At 32.4% G+C, this 16,564-nt stretch overlaps 1 protein-coding gene across 6 annotated transcripts in view; it reads left to right on the top strand.

The window, feature by feature from the left end:
* Positions 1-16,564, top strand: part of SNTG2 (syntrophin gamma 2) — a 771,339-nt gene that overhangs the window by 521,227 nt on the left and 233,548 nt on the right. For all 6 annotated transcript variants that reach the window (XR_008915522.1, XM_056813383.1, XM_007476197.3 and 3 more), the window contains 2 exons: positions 9,017-9,146; positions 12,632-12,670. Coding sequence is in view for 5 of the 6 variants with exons in the window: in XM_056813383.1 (XP_056669361.1) it covers positions 9,017-9,146; positions 12,632-12,670 (169 nt within the window). In the remaining variant the exon portion in view is untranslated. The remainder of the gene's footprint in view (positions 1-9,016; positions 9,147-12,631; positions 12,671-16,564) is intronic.

Here is a 16,564-nt window from a genome sequence, read left to right as displayed (position 1 = left end):
AGTTTTCTCACTCCAAATCTAACCCTCTCAGACCCAAGCAATCCCTGTACCCTTCCCTAATTGACAAGGTGCCCTACTCCCTATAGAATCTTTTTCAAACTTTCTCTTCTCTTGTCAAACTTCTATGCATTTCAGCTTCTTTCCTGCCCTGTCAGCTGAGAAATTGGACTCATACTTTCAAGAGAAAATTGACCTTGTCTCCTCTTCTTCACATTGTAGTTTTGTTCATTCTTTTCAGCTGTGTCCAACACTTTGTAATACCATTTGGGATTTTCTTGGCAGAAGTACTCAAGTGGTTTGCCATTTCCTTCTGCATGTCATTTGACAAATGAGAAACTGAGGGAGACAGGTTTAATTGACTTGCCCAGGGTCACACAGCTAATAAGTAAATCTGAAGCTACATTCATTTGAATTTAGGAAGATGACTGACTGCTCTTGACTCCAAATCTGGCACTCTCACCACTGTACTACTTAGCTGCTACATCTTATGACTACTTGCAATATAGGAAAAAAATGTATCTCACTATCTGTACTCCAGTCTCTGATAAAGAGGTGACTTTTCTCTCCATCAAAGATAACTCCTTTAAAAATTCTGATGAAGTTATGAAAAGGAATGCTATTCACATCTAGAGAAAGAATTGCTGGAGTATAAATGCAAATGAAAGCATATGATTATTCACATGTTTATTTGCGTATATAGATTTGGGTCTTTGGTGTTATAAAATTTTTCACTTATAAAATGAATAATATGAAAATATGTTTTAAGTGATAATACATATCTAATCCATTGGAATGGTTTGTCAACTCTGAGAGGAGGGAGGAAACAGGAAGTGTGATAACACAAAACATGTAACTTTGGAAAGCTTATGTGTAAATTTTTTATTGGAATAAATAAAGATAATTTTTTAAAAAGATAACTCCTTTATACCTAACTACTCTCATCATACATCCCCTCCTTATTAACCAGAAATTTACTTCTAAATCATCCACCTTCCAATCTTCAATCTCTTTTCATCTATTGATTCTCCTTGTCTATTGTCTACATAGGTTTCCAAGTGTCCCCTATCCTCAAAAAATAATTATCTCTATGATAATCCCTCTAATTCCCTCAAGCTCTCTTTCCCTCCCCTCTTTCTTAATCATAGTCTTTGAACAAGGTGTTTGATTCATTGCCTCCATTGCTTAATCTCTTCCAAATTCTTCATGATATGGCTTTTGACCTCATCCCTCAACTAAAACTGTTTATCTCATTTTACCAATGAGGTCTTAATTGCAAGGTTTAATTAACTTTTTTCAATCATCCTTGTATTAAACTGTTGACCACCTTTTCCTATGAATAACTTCTCCTTTTAGATTTCCAAAACACTGCTCTAAGTCCCTACCTTTCTAAACACTTATGTTCTGCTTTTTTTATGGATTCATCATCCATACCGCCCCTCAAACTAACTCTGTAGCCCAAAATTTTGTATAAAACCCTCTTTTTTATTTTCTCAAATGATGGACCTCATCAGCTCCCAAGGTTTCAATTATTATTTCTATGCAAATACTTCCTGGATTTCTTTGTTCACATCACAATATTTCCTCTTCAATCTAGTCCTCCATAACTACTTGTTTATTGAATATTTTAAACTATATGTTTTGTATGCCTATCAAACTTAATATTATTTGTCACATATTAAAGTTAATATATCGTGAGACATCTAAGGGCAATGAAAAGAGTGCCTACTATGCAGTCAGGAGTACCTCAGTTCAAATCCAGAGAGGAGAAACTCACTATCTTTGTTACCCTGAGTAAGTTACATAGCCCCTGCCTGTCTCAGTTTCCCCAAATTTAAAAAGGGGATAATAATAGCAGATTGAAATTTTAAAATCAAGTGAAATAATATTGATAAAGTCCTTAGCACAGTACCTGGTAAATTCTAGATGTTCAACAATTGCTTATTTTCTTCCTACTTTGAAAAAAGAACCATCATATGTTTAAAATAATTAATCTTTCTTCTGACTTCCCTATTTTTGTTTTATCATCCTACCTAAACCAGTATCATCACTGACTTCTCATTCTTACTATCCATATCCAGTCAGTTGCCCAGTCTACCAACTCTTCTCTTACAAAATTTATCACGTGTCACTTTCTCTTTATTCACATGATGATCATCATAGTTCAGATTTTCATCTCCATTACTCTGAGCTATTGCAATAGTTTTCTAATTGTCCTCCTTGTCTCAAGTATATTCCCACCTCAATCAAAACTCTGTAGATCTGATAAAATGAATTTTCTGAAGCATAGGTACAAACATTTCACCTCCATATTCAATTAAACTAAATGATTTCCTATATCATCTTAGAATCAAATATAAATCCCTCCATTTAATGTTTAGAGATTGTCATAATCTGGTTTGACCATAACTTTCCATTATTATAATATGATACTCCTCTCTGTGTATGCAACAATCTAGCTAAACTTCCCTTGTTAATGTTCCTTAAATGCAAAATATCAACTCCTTTTCTGACCTATTTCATGAAAATTGCCCTCATAACTGACCTGTACTCTTTTCTCACTTCCATCTATTCAAATTCTTGTTTTACTTCAAGACTCTACTCAAGTATATGTCTAGGATCCTGAGGATATACCTAATATTACCTTCTATTCAAGGCTACATTTTTGTCTTTTATCTCCTTTTTGGGGAAATCACTATAGATATACATGTTATCTCCCTCTTTAAAATCTAGGACCAAGTACCATTTTCCATTGTACAATGAATGCATTTTGTCTTTATATCCCCTAAATATTACATTTTGCTCAGCACATGTTATGAACTTAAGAAATGGTTGCTAATTTATCTACTGATTTTCCACTTCAAAATGAGAAAGGGACACAACATAATATGTGTTGAAAGGTCAACCCTTTGCAATTGATTGGATATGGGAGCTAAGAAAAGGTATGGAATTAAAAATTATACCAAACTTATTTGCCGGAATGACTGAAAGAATAATTACCCTCAACAATAATATGAACATTAGGAAGAAAGGAGGGAGTGTTTGGGGGCAAAATAGCTCAGGTCTTGATATGTTAAGCTTAAGATTGTCTATAATAGTGGTGGCAAGCACAAAAAGAAACATGTGGGTCACATGTTGACTTAGAATACTAAAAATCATAGGGCAGCTATGTGGCTCAGTGGATTGAGAGCCAGACTCAAAGATAGGAATTCCTGGGTTCAAATATAGGCTTAGACACTTCCTAGGTGTGTGACCCTGGGCAAGGCATTTAATCCCCACTGCCTAGCCCTTAGTACTCTTTTGCCTTAGACCTCAGTACACAGGATTGTTTCTAAGATGGAAGGTAATGGCTTAGAAATTTGTAAATCAACATTTTAATGTTCTATTGGATTCTTATTTATTTTATTAAACATTCATACAATTTAATCTGATTCAGACTATACTTCAGAGTTCTATGGCACTGAGTTCAATACCTCCAATCTATGAAAAATCCAGTTTAAGATATTTAAAAGGTCTTTGGAAATTAAATACTACTGGTCAAGAGAGAAGTTAGAGCTAAACAATAGATCTGAATCATTCATGTGTAGATTGTAATTGACTCCATGAAGTTAATAAGATCTATAAGTGAAATGAGAAGAAGAAAAAGGCCATTAGATTTGGCAATTTAAAAATCATTACTAACTTTGGAATGAGCAATGTTAATTGAATAAGAAGGTCAGTATCCAGACTAGAGAATAAAGAGAAGAATGAAATGAAAAAGTTTGAAGGAATCTCCTTTTCAAGGATTTTGGCCCGAAATAGAGAAGAGATATGGGACAATAACTAGTTGGTTGATTAATAAACTGAGAGTATTTTTAAGGATAGAGGATACATGGGCATGTTTGTAAGCATTAAGAAAGTAGCTAATAGACAAAAAGATATGGAAGATAAATGAAGAAGCGGGGAATATAGAAAGCATAATCTTCTGAAATGTATTATATGAATGCTTTACTCAGACCTAAACCAAAGTTAGAAATCTGCACAGTTTAGACCAGAGGAACTTTAGTCAAAATTTGCAGTGTACCAGACCACTTTTGGAGAACTGAAAACTTGCAAGTTCTCAGCCTGTCTCTGAGACAGTAGAATAATATAATACTCAGTATTCTAAGAAATAAGAAATAGGAACAGTATTAGCCCTTGAGAAGAGCAGCAGAATCTAGCCAAATAAAATCGAAATTTATGAAATGGGTTGGAAGAATTATTTGGCCCCATGCCTCAAGTTAAAGCAAATGTTTGGGCTAAGGAAATTACAGGAAAGTGGTAATCATAAAGCTAGTACAAACAAAAGCATTATTCTTATATTATGCAACATGTAAACAAAAACACACATATACTATATAAAGAAAAAGTTAGATAAGAATTTATCCCAACAATGCTAGAAACTCACCCTATACAAGGGTGATATGTGTTGGGGGGAAAACGTACTCAAATTGGGGATACAGTTAGTGAAGATATATACCCTAAAAATGGATCAAGTAGAAGCCAAAGATCCAACAAGAAATGTGAACTCAACAAATAAAATAAAGTACTGGTTAATCTAATTTTAAAAAGAAAGAAGAGAATCAAATTAACAGGTTTAAAGATGAAAAGGATGATCTCACCTCTAATGAAGAGATAATTAAGGTAATTATTAAGAACTATTTTGATCAATTATATGGAAATGAATGTGACAATCTAGGTGAAATGATTGAATGTTTACAAAATATATAAATTTCCTAGATTAACAAAAGAGGAAATATAATTCTTAAACAATCCCATCTAAGAAAAAAAAATGAACAAGGCATCAATGAAATTCCCAAGAAAAAATTCCCAGGGTCAGATGGATTCACAAGTGAATTTTATCAAACATTCAAAGAACAGCTAATCCCAATATGATACAAAGTATTTGATAAAATAAGCAAAGAAGGAGTTCTACCAAATTCCTTATATGACATAAATATGGTAGTCATTCCAAAGCCAGGCAGACCAATAACAGAGAAAGAAAACTACAGATCAATTTCTTTAGTGAACAAAGAAGGAAAAATCTTAAGTAGAATACTAGCAGAAAGACTCCAGCAAGTATCATGAGTGTTATTCACTATACCAGGAATGCAAGGATGGTTTAATATCAGGAAAACTATCCAAATAATTGACCATATCAACAACCAAACCAACAGGAATCACATGATTATATCAATAGATGCAGAAAAAGCCTTTGACAAAATACAACACACATTGCTATTGAAAACTCTAGGAAGTATAGGAAAAGAAGGCCTTTTCCTTAAAATAATAAACAATATATATCTAAAGCCATCAGCAAGTATCATCTGCAATAAGGATAAATTAGAAGCCTTTGCAATAAAATTAGGAGTGAAACAAGGATACCCATTATCACCTCTATTATTTAACAGTATACTAGATACACTGGCAGAAGCAATTAAAGAATAAAGAAATTTAATGTATTAAAGTGGGCACTGAGGAGACTAAACTATTACTCTTTGCAGATGATATGATGGTCTACTTAAAAAATCCTAGAGAATCAAGTAAAAAGCTAGTGGAAATCATTCACAACTTTAGCAAAGTCGCAGTATACAAAAATAAACCCATATAAATTATCACCATTTCTGTATATTTCCAAGCAAATTCAGCAGCAGTAAGTAGAAAGATAAACTTCATTTTAAATCACTCTAGAGAATGTAAAAAGTAAAATATTTAGGAATCTCTCTGGAAAGACAAACACAGGAATTATATGAACAAAACCACAAAACACTTTTCACAAAATTACACACAGTATAAAATACTTGGGAGTCTACCTTCAATCACATATAGGTGCTAAAATGAACACAATGCCAAAACACTTCACACAAATAAAGACAGATCAAATAGAAAAATATTTTAAGTGGTCAAGAATTTCAAGAGAATCAATTAAAAAAGCAAAGAAAGGAGTCACAGCAGTCCCAGAATTCAAACTGTATTGCAAAGCAAGAGTTATATATATATATATATACTGGATAATAAAGAATAGTTAATCAGTGAAATAAATTAGATGCATAATACCCAGAATAATCATGGTCATCAAATGTTTGATAAGCACATGGATCCAACTTTTGGGGGATAAAAATGCAGTATTTTAACAAAATTTCTAGAAAAACTGAAAAGCAATCTGATATAAATTAGACATAGACCAACATTCACACTATATAACAAGATAAGATCATAAATGCTGATATCATGAGAAATTTAGAAGAGCACGGAAAAAATTACCTGTACAATTTTCTTGAACACTTTCCTTTTGTTTTTAATGTTCTCCCAAATTACAACTGCTTTAAACTCTGGAACAATGTTTGGTGTCAGATGTTGGATTTTGTATCCTTTATATTTTGAGTAATCTCTCAAACATGTAGAAAACAAAAATAACATTGGTCATGTATGGAATAAAAACAATTAAAATTGTTTTGACAACTATTTAATTCGATGATTTTTATTAGTGTATTTTTGAAAAAGCAAAATATTTACACTCATTTTTCTTCCCCCTTTAATGAAAGCATGGTTAAAAAATAAATTAAGAAATATAATCAATAAATTTGTCCAGCTCTTCTGGAATAAAAATTAAAAATTTAATTAGAAAGAATCTAGAAGTCATCTTCTGAAAGAATTCCTAAATGAAAATTCCCAGGACCATCATAATTAAAATACATAGCTTCTGAGTCCAAGGAACCAGAAAGAAAGAATTCAAGTAGTAATTAGCCATAGTCCAGATGATGCACCATTATTTGCCACCACTATAAACAAGCAGAGAACTTGACATATGATATTCCTGAAATCAAAAATATGTCCTTACAGTAAGCTAAGAATATCTAACCCAGCAAAACTGAGCATCATGCTACAGGGAAAAATGAATCATTAATAAAATAAAGTATTTGCAAGCATTCCTGATAAAAAGAACAGACCTGCAGAGAAACTTTGAAGTTTATATAACATATGTAATATATATGTTTTCATTCCCTAACAAGTATAAAGTGCTTAACTTCAAAGACTGAGAACATATACACATATGTCCTCTTAAATCTGTTATCATTATTATGCGTAAAGGGGATTCAAGGAGGTGAAGCATAGGAGTAGCTCTGTTTTGTAAATAAAAAATAGAAAGAGAAGAGGAATAAACTGTGGATTGGGAGGCAGGGAAAGGAAGGTTAGATTAAATTTTCTCCATAATCAGAATGTACAAGTAGACATATCTACTAACAAAAAAGATGAGGGGGTAGGAGAAAAGGCTGACATAAGCTTCACTGTTAACTGAACTGCTCAAAAATAGGAAGAATAAACACATATACAGATATGTGTACAGAAACATTTAAATCAACAGGGAAATAGGAGGGAAAAGAAAGGAGAGGTAAGAGGGAATTAGAAAGGGGATAGACTAAGGGAGAGATTAGCCTTAGGCAAAACAAACTACAAAAATATTCTCATCTCTTTTTGAGATGGCAAAGAATAGGATCTGAAAAGGTGCTCAAAAATTGGAGAAAGTATGAAAAAAGTTTGGAATAGAATGTGATAGAAATCTATTTTGTTGAACTTTTATCTGCATACTGTAAAGCCAGAATTCCAGAAAACTAATTATGAAATGTGCTATGTATTTCCTAACAGAGAGATAAAAGGATCAGAATGTAGAATGAGACATTTTTTTAGATATGACTAATGTGGAAATTTACTTCGATTGAGTGTATCTTTTGGTTTAGATTTTTTTTTTCTGGTGTTCTAAATTGGAATAGAAAGTTGGGATGGAATGATTAGATGGAAGATCTTGGATTTTTAAATATTTGATATAATAGCTTCTTTTTATATGAAAGCTTCATTATTTGTTAAATGGACTTGTGATGATATTTTTCTGTACATACAAGGTTATTGTGAAGAAAATCTTTGTAAATTTCACATTTTTTAAAATTTAAGCTACTATTTTTTTCATTTAATTATTTCATTCTGATAAGCTATAACCACATTGGTGAAAATTTTCAGGTTCTCATGCCCAGACTGAAATTTCAAGCTGCTTGTTGTCCCCTCCAATCCCCGCCCCCACCTTCATCCCTGCATTACCCCTAAAGAGCAGAGGGAGAAATTACTTGTTTGGGGCAACTGTACAGAGGGGTGGGGTTGGGCAGATAGAAAATGTCCTCTGGCTCTGGAAAGAGGCAGAATGGGGCAGCTACCTGAGTGGTAGAGTGCCAATACTTTACCAACAATGAGCTATAGGGTCAATAGGCCCACTAAAATACAAGATATTAATTTGAAAAAAAAAGAACTAAAATTCAGATTTCATTTTTTTCCTTGTAATAGTGTGTAGAAAATGCCTTTGAAGCAGTTAGACTTGTGGAGGAAGGAATATGGCTCCTTGAATAAAATGCTGAAGAAATGGAAAGTTTCACTTTTGTCCCTAAGTTGCTTGGGCTGATTTTAGCCATTTGCTAACGTGTAAGGAACCATTAAACTGTCATTGCAGGGGCTAAATATATGTATATGATTTAGTGATTTTAAAAATATTAATTAATGTGTAGAAAAGACTATGATATATATCATCATCCTGTTGTCAGCAGATTTAAAGACTACAATAAAAGGACTTTAAATAAATTACTTTGGAAATGTAAGGAAAAAAACATCAAAATTTCTATAAGAAGAGTTATTACCTTTGTGAATTCCCTTTGTAAGTTTTTATTATAAAAGAAATTACTTTTGGTGGTGAGGGATTTCAAAGATTTTAACTTAATTCCAATATATATTAAGCACAATCACTTAAATATGTCAGATCTGTGAGCACATTTTCTCACATATGAACCCATAGTGAATAATATTTATTTGAAAGCATAAGTTTAAACTGTAGTAAAAAACCACTCACTGAATTTCAAATGTCATCCTTTTTTATTCCTTGCCCCCCAAAAATGGTTTGGAAGTCTATCAGATAGTATAGGAACAGAGACATAGCTTTGTATTCCCTCTCTCCTTGCAGATCTAATGCTTTTGAAGTGCTAGCCCTGGATGGAGTCAGTACCGGCATCATTCAGTTTTATACATCCCAGGAGAGTGCTGACTGGCTAAGAGCAGTATCAACTAACATTGGCGATTTGACACTTCAAAATGTATGTATACACATTTTCCCAACCTTACTACTTCTGTTGATCATTCATAGAAGCCATGCTGTCATTAATTAGTCTTTAAGCAACTTGTTGCAAACAGGGAAATTAGAATCATATTTCAAAACTCTCTTAAAATGCCTCTGAAATTTATGAATGAAAAAATAATCATCCAGATTTTTTTCAAGCATTCATCATGCTCTTAATCTTTTTTTTTTCTCCTGTTGCCTTATATTTCTTATTCTCACATCGATGGTCTCATTTGATCCCCTCAAAAGGCTATAAATTAGTCACTGTATTACTATCCTGATTTGATTTAAAGGAACAGGAAAGGGATAGGGGACACTAGTAACTTACAACTAAACCCTTTACTACATCATTGCCGCCCATTTCCAGATATCCTGGTGAATAATGCTTTTACTATCCATGTAAATACACTGTATTTTTATAAACATTAAGTATTAATTATGCAGCAACATAATACTGTAGTAAGAAGACTAGGTTTGTATTTGTTCTCTGACAACTTTTAACCATCAGAAAGGCTTATCCATGGAAGTTTTCTCAAAAACACATCTTGAAAACAAAAAAAATCTTGCCTTACAGGCCCTTGTGAATAATTGATACATAAACACTTTTGGACTCTAGAGACTTAGCACATCCCAATGCGTAGTCCCAAGGAAAACCCTAATTTTTACAGGAAGCCTTTCGTAAATCCCCTTAATTTTGATGTTTTCCCTCTTTTGATTATTTCCTATTTATTCCACATATAATTTATTTTGCATCTATCTGTTTGTATGTTGTCTTTCCCTTTAGATTATATGATCTTTGAGGGCAGGGACTATCTTTAACCTTTTTTTGCACCCCAGGTCTTAGTTTCACCTTTGTTCTACCAGGTACAGTATCCTTGTAATTATTCTTCTTGGCTGTGACCAACATATTAAGCCTTTCCTTTTCTTCTTCTTTCTTATTAATCATGCCACCTCTTAGTATAATAAGAATATAATGCAATACCAATATTTATGTTATCTTAAAATTAACAAAGCATTTTAAATATACTAACTCATTTGAGTCTCATGACAACCCTGTGAGACCAGTACTATTATTATCCCCATTTTCGAAAGAAACTGAGACAAAGATGTTACATGACTTGCCCAGAATCATACAGAAAATGATTCAAATTTTGTTCTTCCTAAGTCTCATTCTGTACATGTATTGCTTTAAGTCTAAGGTCATATCTATAGACCTGAAGGGAAAAATAATGTCCACTTTGTCAAAGCTTTTCATTTTACAGATGAGGAACTAAGGCCAAGAGAGTGACTTGCCCAATGTTACTGAAATAGTATTTAGAAGAGTCAGGGTTTGATCCCAAATCTTCTCTCTAAAAATCAAGACTTTTTTCCCTGTAGTACTTCACGATTCTGCTCTCAAATGTTACCTTTGTATTCTAGAAGTAGCATTCTAAAGGACTAATGGTTTTATTCTCAAAGGGAAAATATTAGTAAGATTTGAAAATTATGGTAATTTTGTAGAGGGGTCATAGTTTGGGACAGATATATTTTGTTTTGTTTTGGTTTAAATCACACTAAATTGTAATAATCTCTTCTGACTTTGTTGAGGAACTGGATTCTCCAATTGTTATTAGCACTACATATTCTCACATCTTATTTGCTCTGGGCCAAATCTTCTCCAAAGTTAAAAGAATATACTCAAATACATTTGGAATTAGTTTGATATCTTGTTCTAAACTATAGATTTTAGATTGGCTTTTGTCTTAACTAAATAGGTCAGTGCAAGCTCATTATAGAATATGATACATTGCACTCCAAAGCCTTTTAGGAGACAAGAAGACATAAAAATAGATTGTGGCACCTGGATAAGATTTACCAAATTGCATGCTAAGGAGAGACCTTTAACTTGAATTTGGTATTCATCATATTGTTCTTTCAAAGGTATATTCTACAGTAGAATAGGATTAATCACATTTTCCTTTAGAAATAAAGTACCCATAATCTTGATTTTTCCCTAATTGGAAGGGGCCTTTGAGGTGAGTAATTATAAAAATAGCAATAGTAACAATAATAGTAATTGTAATAATATTATAATATGTAATATATATATAATATATAATAAAATAATAATAGTGACTTGTTTTCTTGTTGTTTGCAAATCACCTTCTTTATAATATGCAATACTATAATAATGCAATGAATATGAACTTTGGTTTAAAGCTTGAAGGGATAGCCTTGGAATATTATAGTGTTGACCTCCAACTCCTAAAGACCTAGTTTTAAATCACTCCTCTGACACATACTAGCTATATGATTTTGGGCAAGCCACTGACCAGCTCTACTTTGGACAATTTTGAGACACTGAGTTGCAAGGTGATGCCTATTTGCACTCATATTGTGAATTTCCTCATCTGGGAGTTCCTTATATCAATAAACTCACAGTTCCAATCCTTTTCTCTTTAGAGTTAAAATGATTTATTATTTCAATCAATGCATTTTCTATAATAATAATGTTAAACATACTTGTAAGAAGTTATTTTTGCTCTGAAGCTGTTTTTCCTTGAATAAATATGACTTCTGAATTTTAAGTAAATGGATGAATCAAGTAGAATCCCCAGCTGTGATTTCGGTTCAATGTATTATTACCCATCCTAGCATCTGTAATGTGAAACTACTGTGATTTAGATAAACACTTTACAACTAGGCAGTAATACAATGAAAGAGTTTAATAGCTGAAAGGGGCAGTGGATATCATCAAGTTTGTGTCCCCCTCCACTAGCAATCCCCGACACATTTTATAGATGAATAATCTTCTATGCCCAAGAGGTAGAATTCATACAGGTAGCAAAAGAATAAAGTAAAATTTCTGAATCTAAATTCAATGTTTTATTTTGTTTTGGTGCTCATTCTCCTGTACATCTGTCTCTCTGGTGTACCCCTATAAGTCTTACATGCTGATAGGCCTTTATACATATTAATGCATTTCCAGTTTTTTAAAATTATTTGGAGAAATCATGTAAAATTATAGTTAAAAGGGACTAGAAAGACTCCTTAAATGTTTTCTCATCCAATCTCTTCATTTTAGAAATGAAGAAACTGGGGCCTAAAGAAACAAAATCATTTTTCCCAATATTGATATAATAATCTGGAAAAGAGATGGTTCCAAAATGATTATCTCCTTTTGTTAATTTTATAAAGTGGCAGAGGCATCTACTGGTCTACAGTTTGACTCAGATTAATTTTTTTTCCCTCTTTAAGAGTCTCTTAATTATATTTAAATGGCCTCATCTTATTATCAGAATTGTTTGAATAAATTTGTGACAACTTGTTGAACAGCAATGTAGTTTCAAAAGAGATATACCCCAAATAATCTTTGTCCAAGGGCATTTTGTGTTACTAATTAATTTCAACTGCCAAACAGCTTGAAAAATTATAGCATTGATATTCTTGTTAAACTGACTCTTCACTAACTTCTTTCTCCAGATGAAAATGGCAAATAAATGCTGTTCTCCTTGTGACCAGGTAGGATTTTCATTTTTCATTTTTATATTGGGATAGAACTCTTTATGCTATAAATTTCCTCACTTTTAAGCGTTTTTCATACTTGTGAAATAAGGACTCACTATAGTATCAAAAAATTTAGTGCAGTGGTGAAGACTTCCATTTAATCCTGTCTTAGGTTTGTAGTTTTTTTATTTTTTTTTGGAAAATGAGAATCCACTAATGCCTTATCCAGACATGGACCTTAAGGCCACATTCTTTTTAAGATTGCATTATAACAAGGCGATCTAAGTAATGAAGCCACACACACACACACACACACACACACACACACACACACAGATGAACCAGCATGCAAAATGATTTCCCAAAAGTATAATATAAATATCATTTGTTGTTGTTGTTGCTGTTACTCTTTCTCTTTTGTTGATTTATTTTTCTGGGGTGACCAGAGGCAATATTAGACCCATAATTTCATTAGAATAGGTAACTTTCTTAATAGGTACTCTCTCCATTTAAATAGTTCCCCAACTCATTTGAAATTTATAGTAATAGTGAATTTCCCAGGGCATTGAGAAGTTTAGTGACTTGCTCAGGATTACACAGCTTATATATCTCAGAGGCAAGACTTGATCCCAGTTTCTCTTGACTCCAAAACACATAATCTGTAAGCTATGATGCACTGCCTATCATCATCACCAGAACTACCACTACTACCATCATTACCATCATCACCATCATCATCATCATCAAAGTACTATAATGACTCTTCAGATCAGAATTTCTATCTTCCTCAAAAGATCAGCAAAGGCATCATGTTCTACATGAAGTTGACTTTCCCCATTCTCTTTGGATAAAAGTGGCCCCGCTCTCCTGAAGTTTTCCTAGAGCACTTAGTCTAGATTTCTTCTCTGGATATCTTTTCTGCCTTTGCATGATACTTATCTGTATTTTGTCTCACCTTCTCAAGTTGAATGCAATCATGTTGAGGGCAAGGATTATTATTATTAAAATATTTGTATTCCCGTTGCCCTGAATAGTGACTTTATGTTGAAGGCACTTAATCAATTTCAGTTATTAAATTTAATTTCTACTACATTTGTGCTTGAGAAAGCACAATCACCTTATAAATATTATGGTATGTTACACCAGGCATTATTTGTATATAATTATGTTCAGAGGGGGAAAAAAGGGATGGTATTACTAACAATATATCATAATATTGAAATAATTACAATATACAATATACATAATTATAATATGTTAGAATTGATTTAATGGATCTTCATATATTATAATACTTCATGGTATTTACTAGAGTGTATTTCAAATAGCATTTTATAATTTTATTTGTTTCATATCCTACCATAAATCTTCATCATGTGAAGAGGTAATACTTAAAAGTCATATCAATAGAATACAATCTTTATTGAGTTTGATCTAGCTAGAAAGGCTTCAAGTACAGGTCAAGTAATGATAGACTAGCCTTTTAGTCTCATAGAACAATGATATTAAAATTAAATAGAAACATAGTTCACTAAAATATTCATAAGAATTTCTGCAGATTAAATGTTGACTTAGTAAACTATATTTTAATATCATCCATTTTTCATTCTGTTTTCACTTATTTTGTCAAGTATTTTCTAATTACATTTTAATCTAGTGAAGACCACTCTTAGAAGCATTGGGGACCATATATTTGATCTATAAAAGGAATAAGGCCAATCAGTGAAGCACATTACCAGGTTGGCTGCAGCCAAATAAATTATTTTATCAATAACAGTTGTTAAGGGTTAAATTTTTGGGTAAGAATTTGACAAAATGTGAGGAGAGTATTTTGGTAAAACACAAAATAGTTTATTTTGGGAAGAAGTTCAGATAGGAAATAGGAAGGAGGAAAGTGAAAATATTACTCTAATATCTTATAGATATACCTAAAACCCAATACTAACTAAAATTTCTAAAAAACCCTAAATATAACTGCCCTCAATGACAGGTGCTTCTGCCTGAAACAGACCAGGCCTAACTTCTTTATACTGTCTACCTAAAATTATATTTGTTACCTAACTACCTAATCTAATCAATAAACATTTATCACCTACAACTTCCTTTAATTCAGTTTCTTTATCCCCAGCTGTGAATAGTCCAACTATCAGTTTGACTGAGACAAAGAAATACCAACTTCCTGCTCTCTAGAAATCCAGAGAAAAAGAATGCTCTCTCTTAATGGTGTTTTTCTTATATGCTTTCCTAGTCTCCTAGGTGACAGAATCTTCAGCTCTTTTTTGCTTTTACTTAGAAAATTTTCTGTTCCTGCCTCTTAAAGAGAGAGAGGGAGAGATAAAGAAATTCCCTTTATCATAATTCCCCTGAGATCCTTTGGGAGACCAGTCTCCCCAGTGGATCTTTCAAAGAAAACTATCTTACACTCTACATTAGAAACAGAGAGAAGTAAAGGGAGGAAGGAAGAAAGCAAGTCAAATCTTGCAACATACAAGTCTCACATTATATACAATTATAAATGTTTGCAGTTACAGAAAAACACAATTCTGACTATACTCTACAGAAATAAGAAATTAAAGATATTAATCCGAATTTACATTAAAGTTACTATGTACAAAAAATACAAGAATGTTATGTACAAGAACATTATATACATATCCCCCTGAGGTTGATATATCCTTGTTGAGGTGGGTGTTAACCAAAACTTATAAAACTTTGTAACACTTTATCATTTACGTATTTAGTTATTTTAACTTTTTCTGTAATCCTATAAAAGTATATTAATAATAATCATTTCTAAACAGAAATGCTAAATCTATAACATAACATAACATATCATAAATTATACACTTACGTATTGAGTATTATTCACTCTACTTCAAAATCAAGCTTTATGGACACAAAAATCAAACATTTTATTGAAAAGCAAAATATAAGTTTAGGAGTTCAATGTCATTGAAATTAGTGTCCAGTTGTCTTATCCTTGCTGCATGCAGTCAATCATTTTCAATGTAAGATACTTGTTTCACATGAGAACACTGAATCCATGATGTCTTTTATCCTATTTTGATCTCTTTTGGGGTTGTTATAAGTACTTGCAATGAACCTCCCCAGGCTGGTTGAGTTGCTCCAGTGCACTGGAAATTTTTTCTTTTTTTTTTTTACATACACTGTATCTCTAGGATTTAAATAATGTAGAGGAAAGTCTATAGGTCCAGCTAGTACTATAGCTCCTGACTCTTGAAGTTCTTTTATCTTGATTTGCAGATCTTGTATATATGTGAGAATAATAGTATCTCCTCCTAGCAATGATGTTAAAGGATTTAGCATGAATTGGTGAATGACCAAACAGCATCTCCCTCTTAAAGAGACAGAGGGAGAGATAAAGAAACTCCCTTTAATAAAGCATTCCAAAGTTCTTTGCCAAATTGGATAGATTATTATCCTCCATTGTTGGAAATTTTTTTTCTGAAGTAAAGGTTACTTAAAACAGAAAAAAAATATGTATTATAATGTTCTCTATTTATCTCAAAAATTAAATACAACCTTTATTTTACTGATGTAGATATTAACCTACCTTTGCAGATTCTAAGATCTCTACTACTTATTGCTCATATTTAGATGCATCAAGTGGCCAGCCTTCTAGGTGAAGAGAATAACTCAATTTATCTGGACTTTATCTTAGGTGACAGACATAATTCATCAAGAAAAAGTGTTTTTCCCAAAGCAGAGGTTTGCCCATGTCTCTAGCTCCACCCTACCCCAATCAAATAAACTCTTACATATGAACTCCTATGGTTACTTATTATCTTCTTGAATAAATATAAAGCCCTGTGCTTGGCTTTTGAAGAGAATGTCTTCATAACCTGAATGCTTTCATCCTTTCTGGTTTTAATAACTATTTTACCTACC

This window comes from Monodelphis domestica, chromosome 1, assembly GCF_027887165.1.
Source record: "Monodelphis domestica isolate mMonDom1 chromosome 1, mMonDom1.pri, whole genome shotgun sequence".
NCBI classification, from domain to species: Eukaryota; Metazoa; Chordata; class Mammalia; order Didelphimorphia; family Didelphidae; genus Monodelphis; species Monodelphis domestica.
This window is presented reverse-complemented; position numbering and strand designations above follow the sequence as displayed.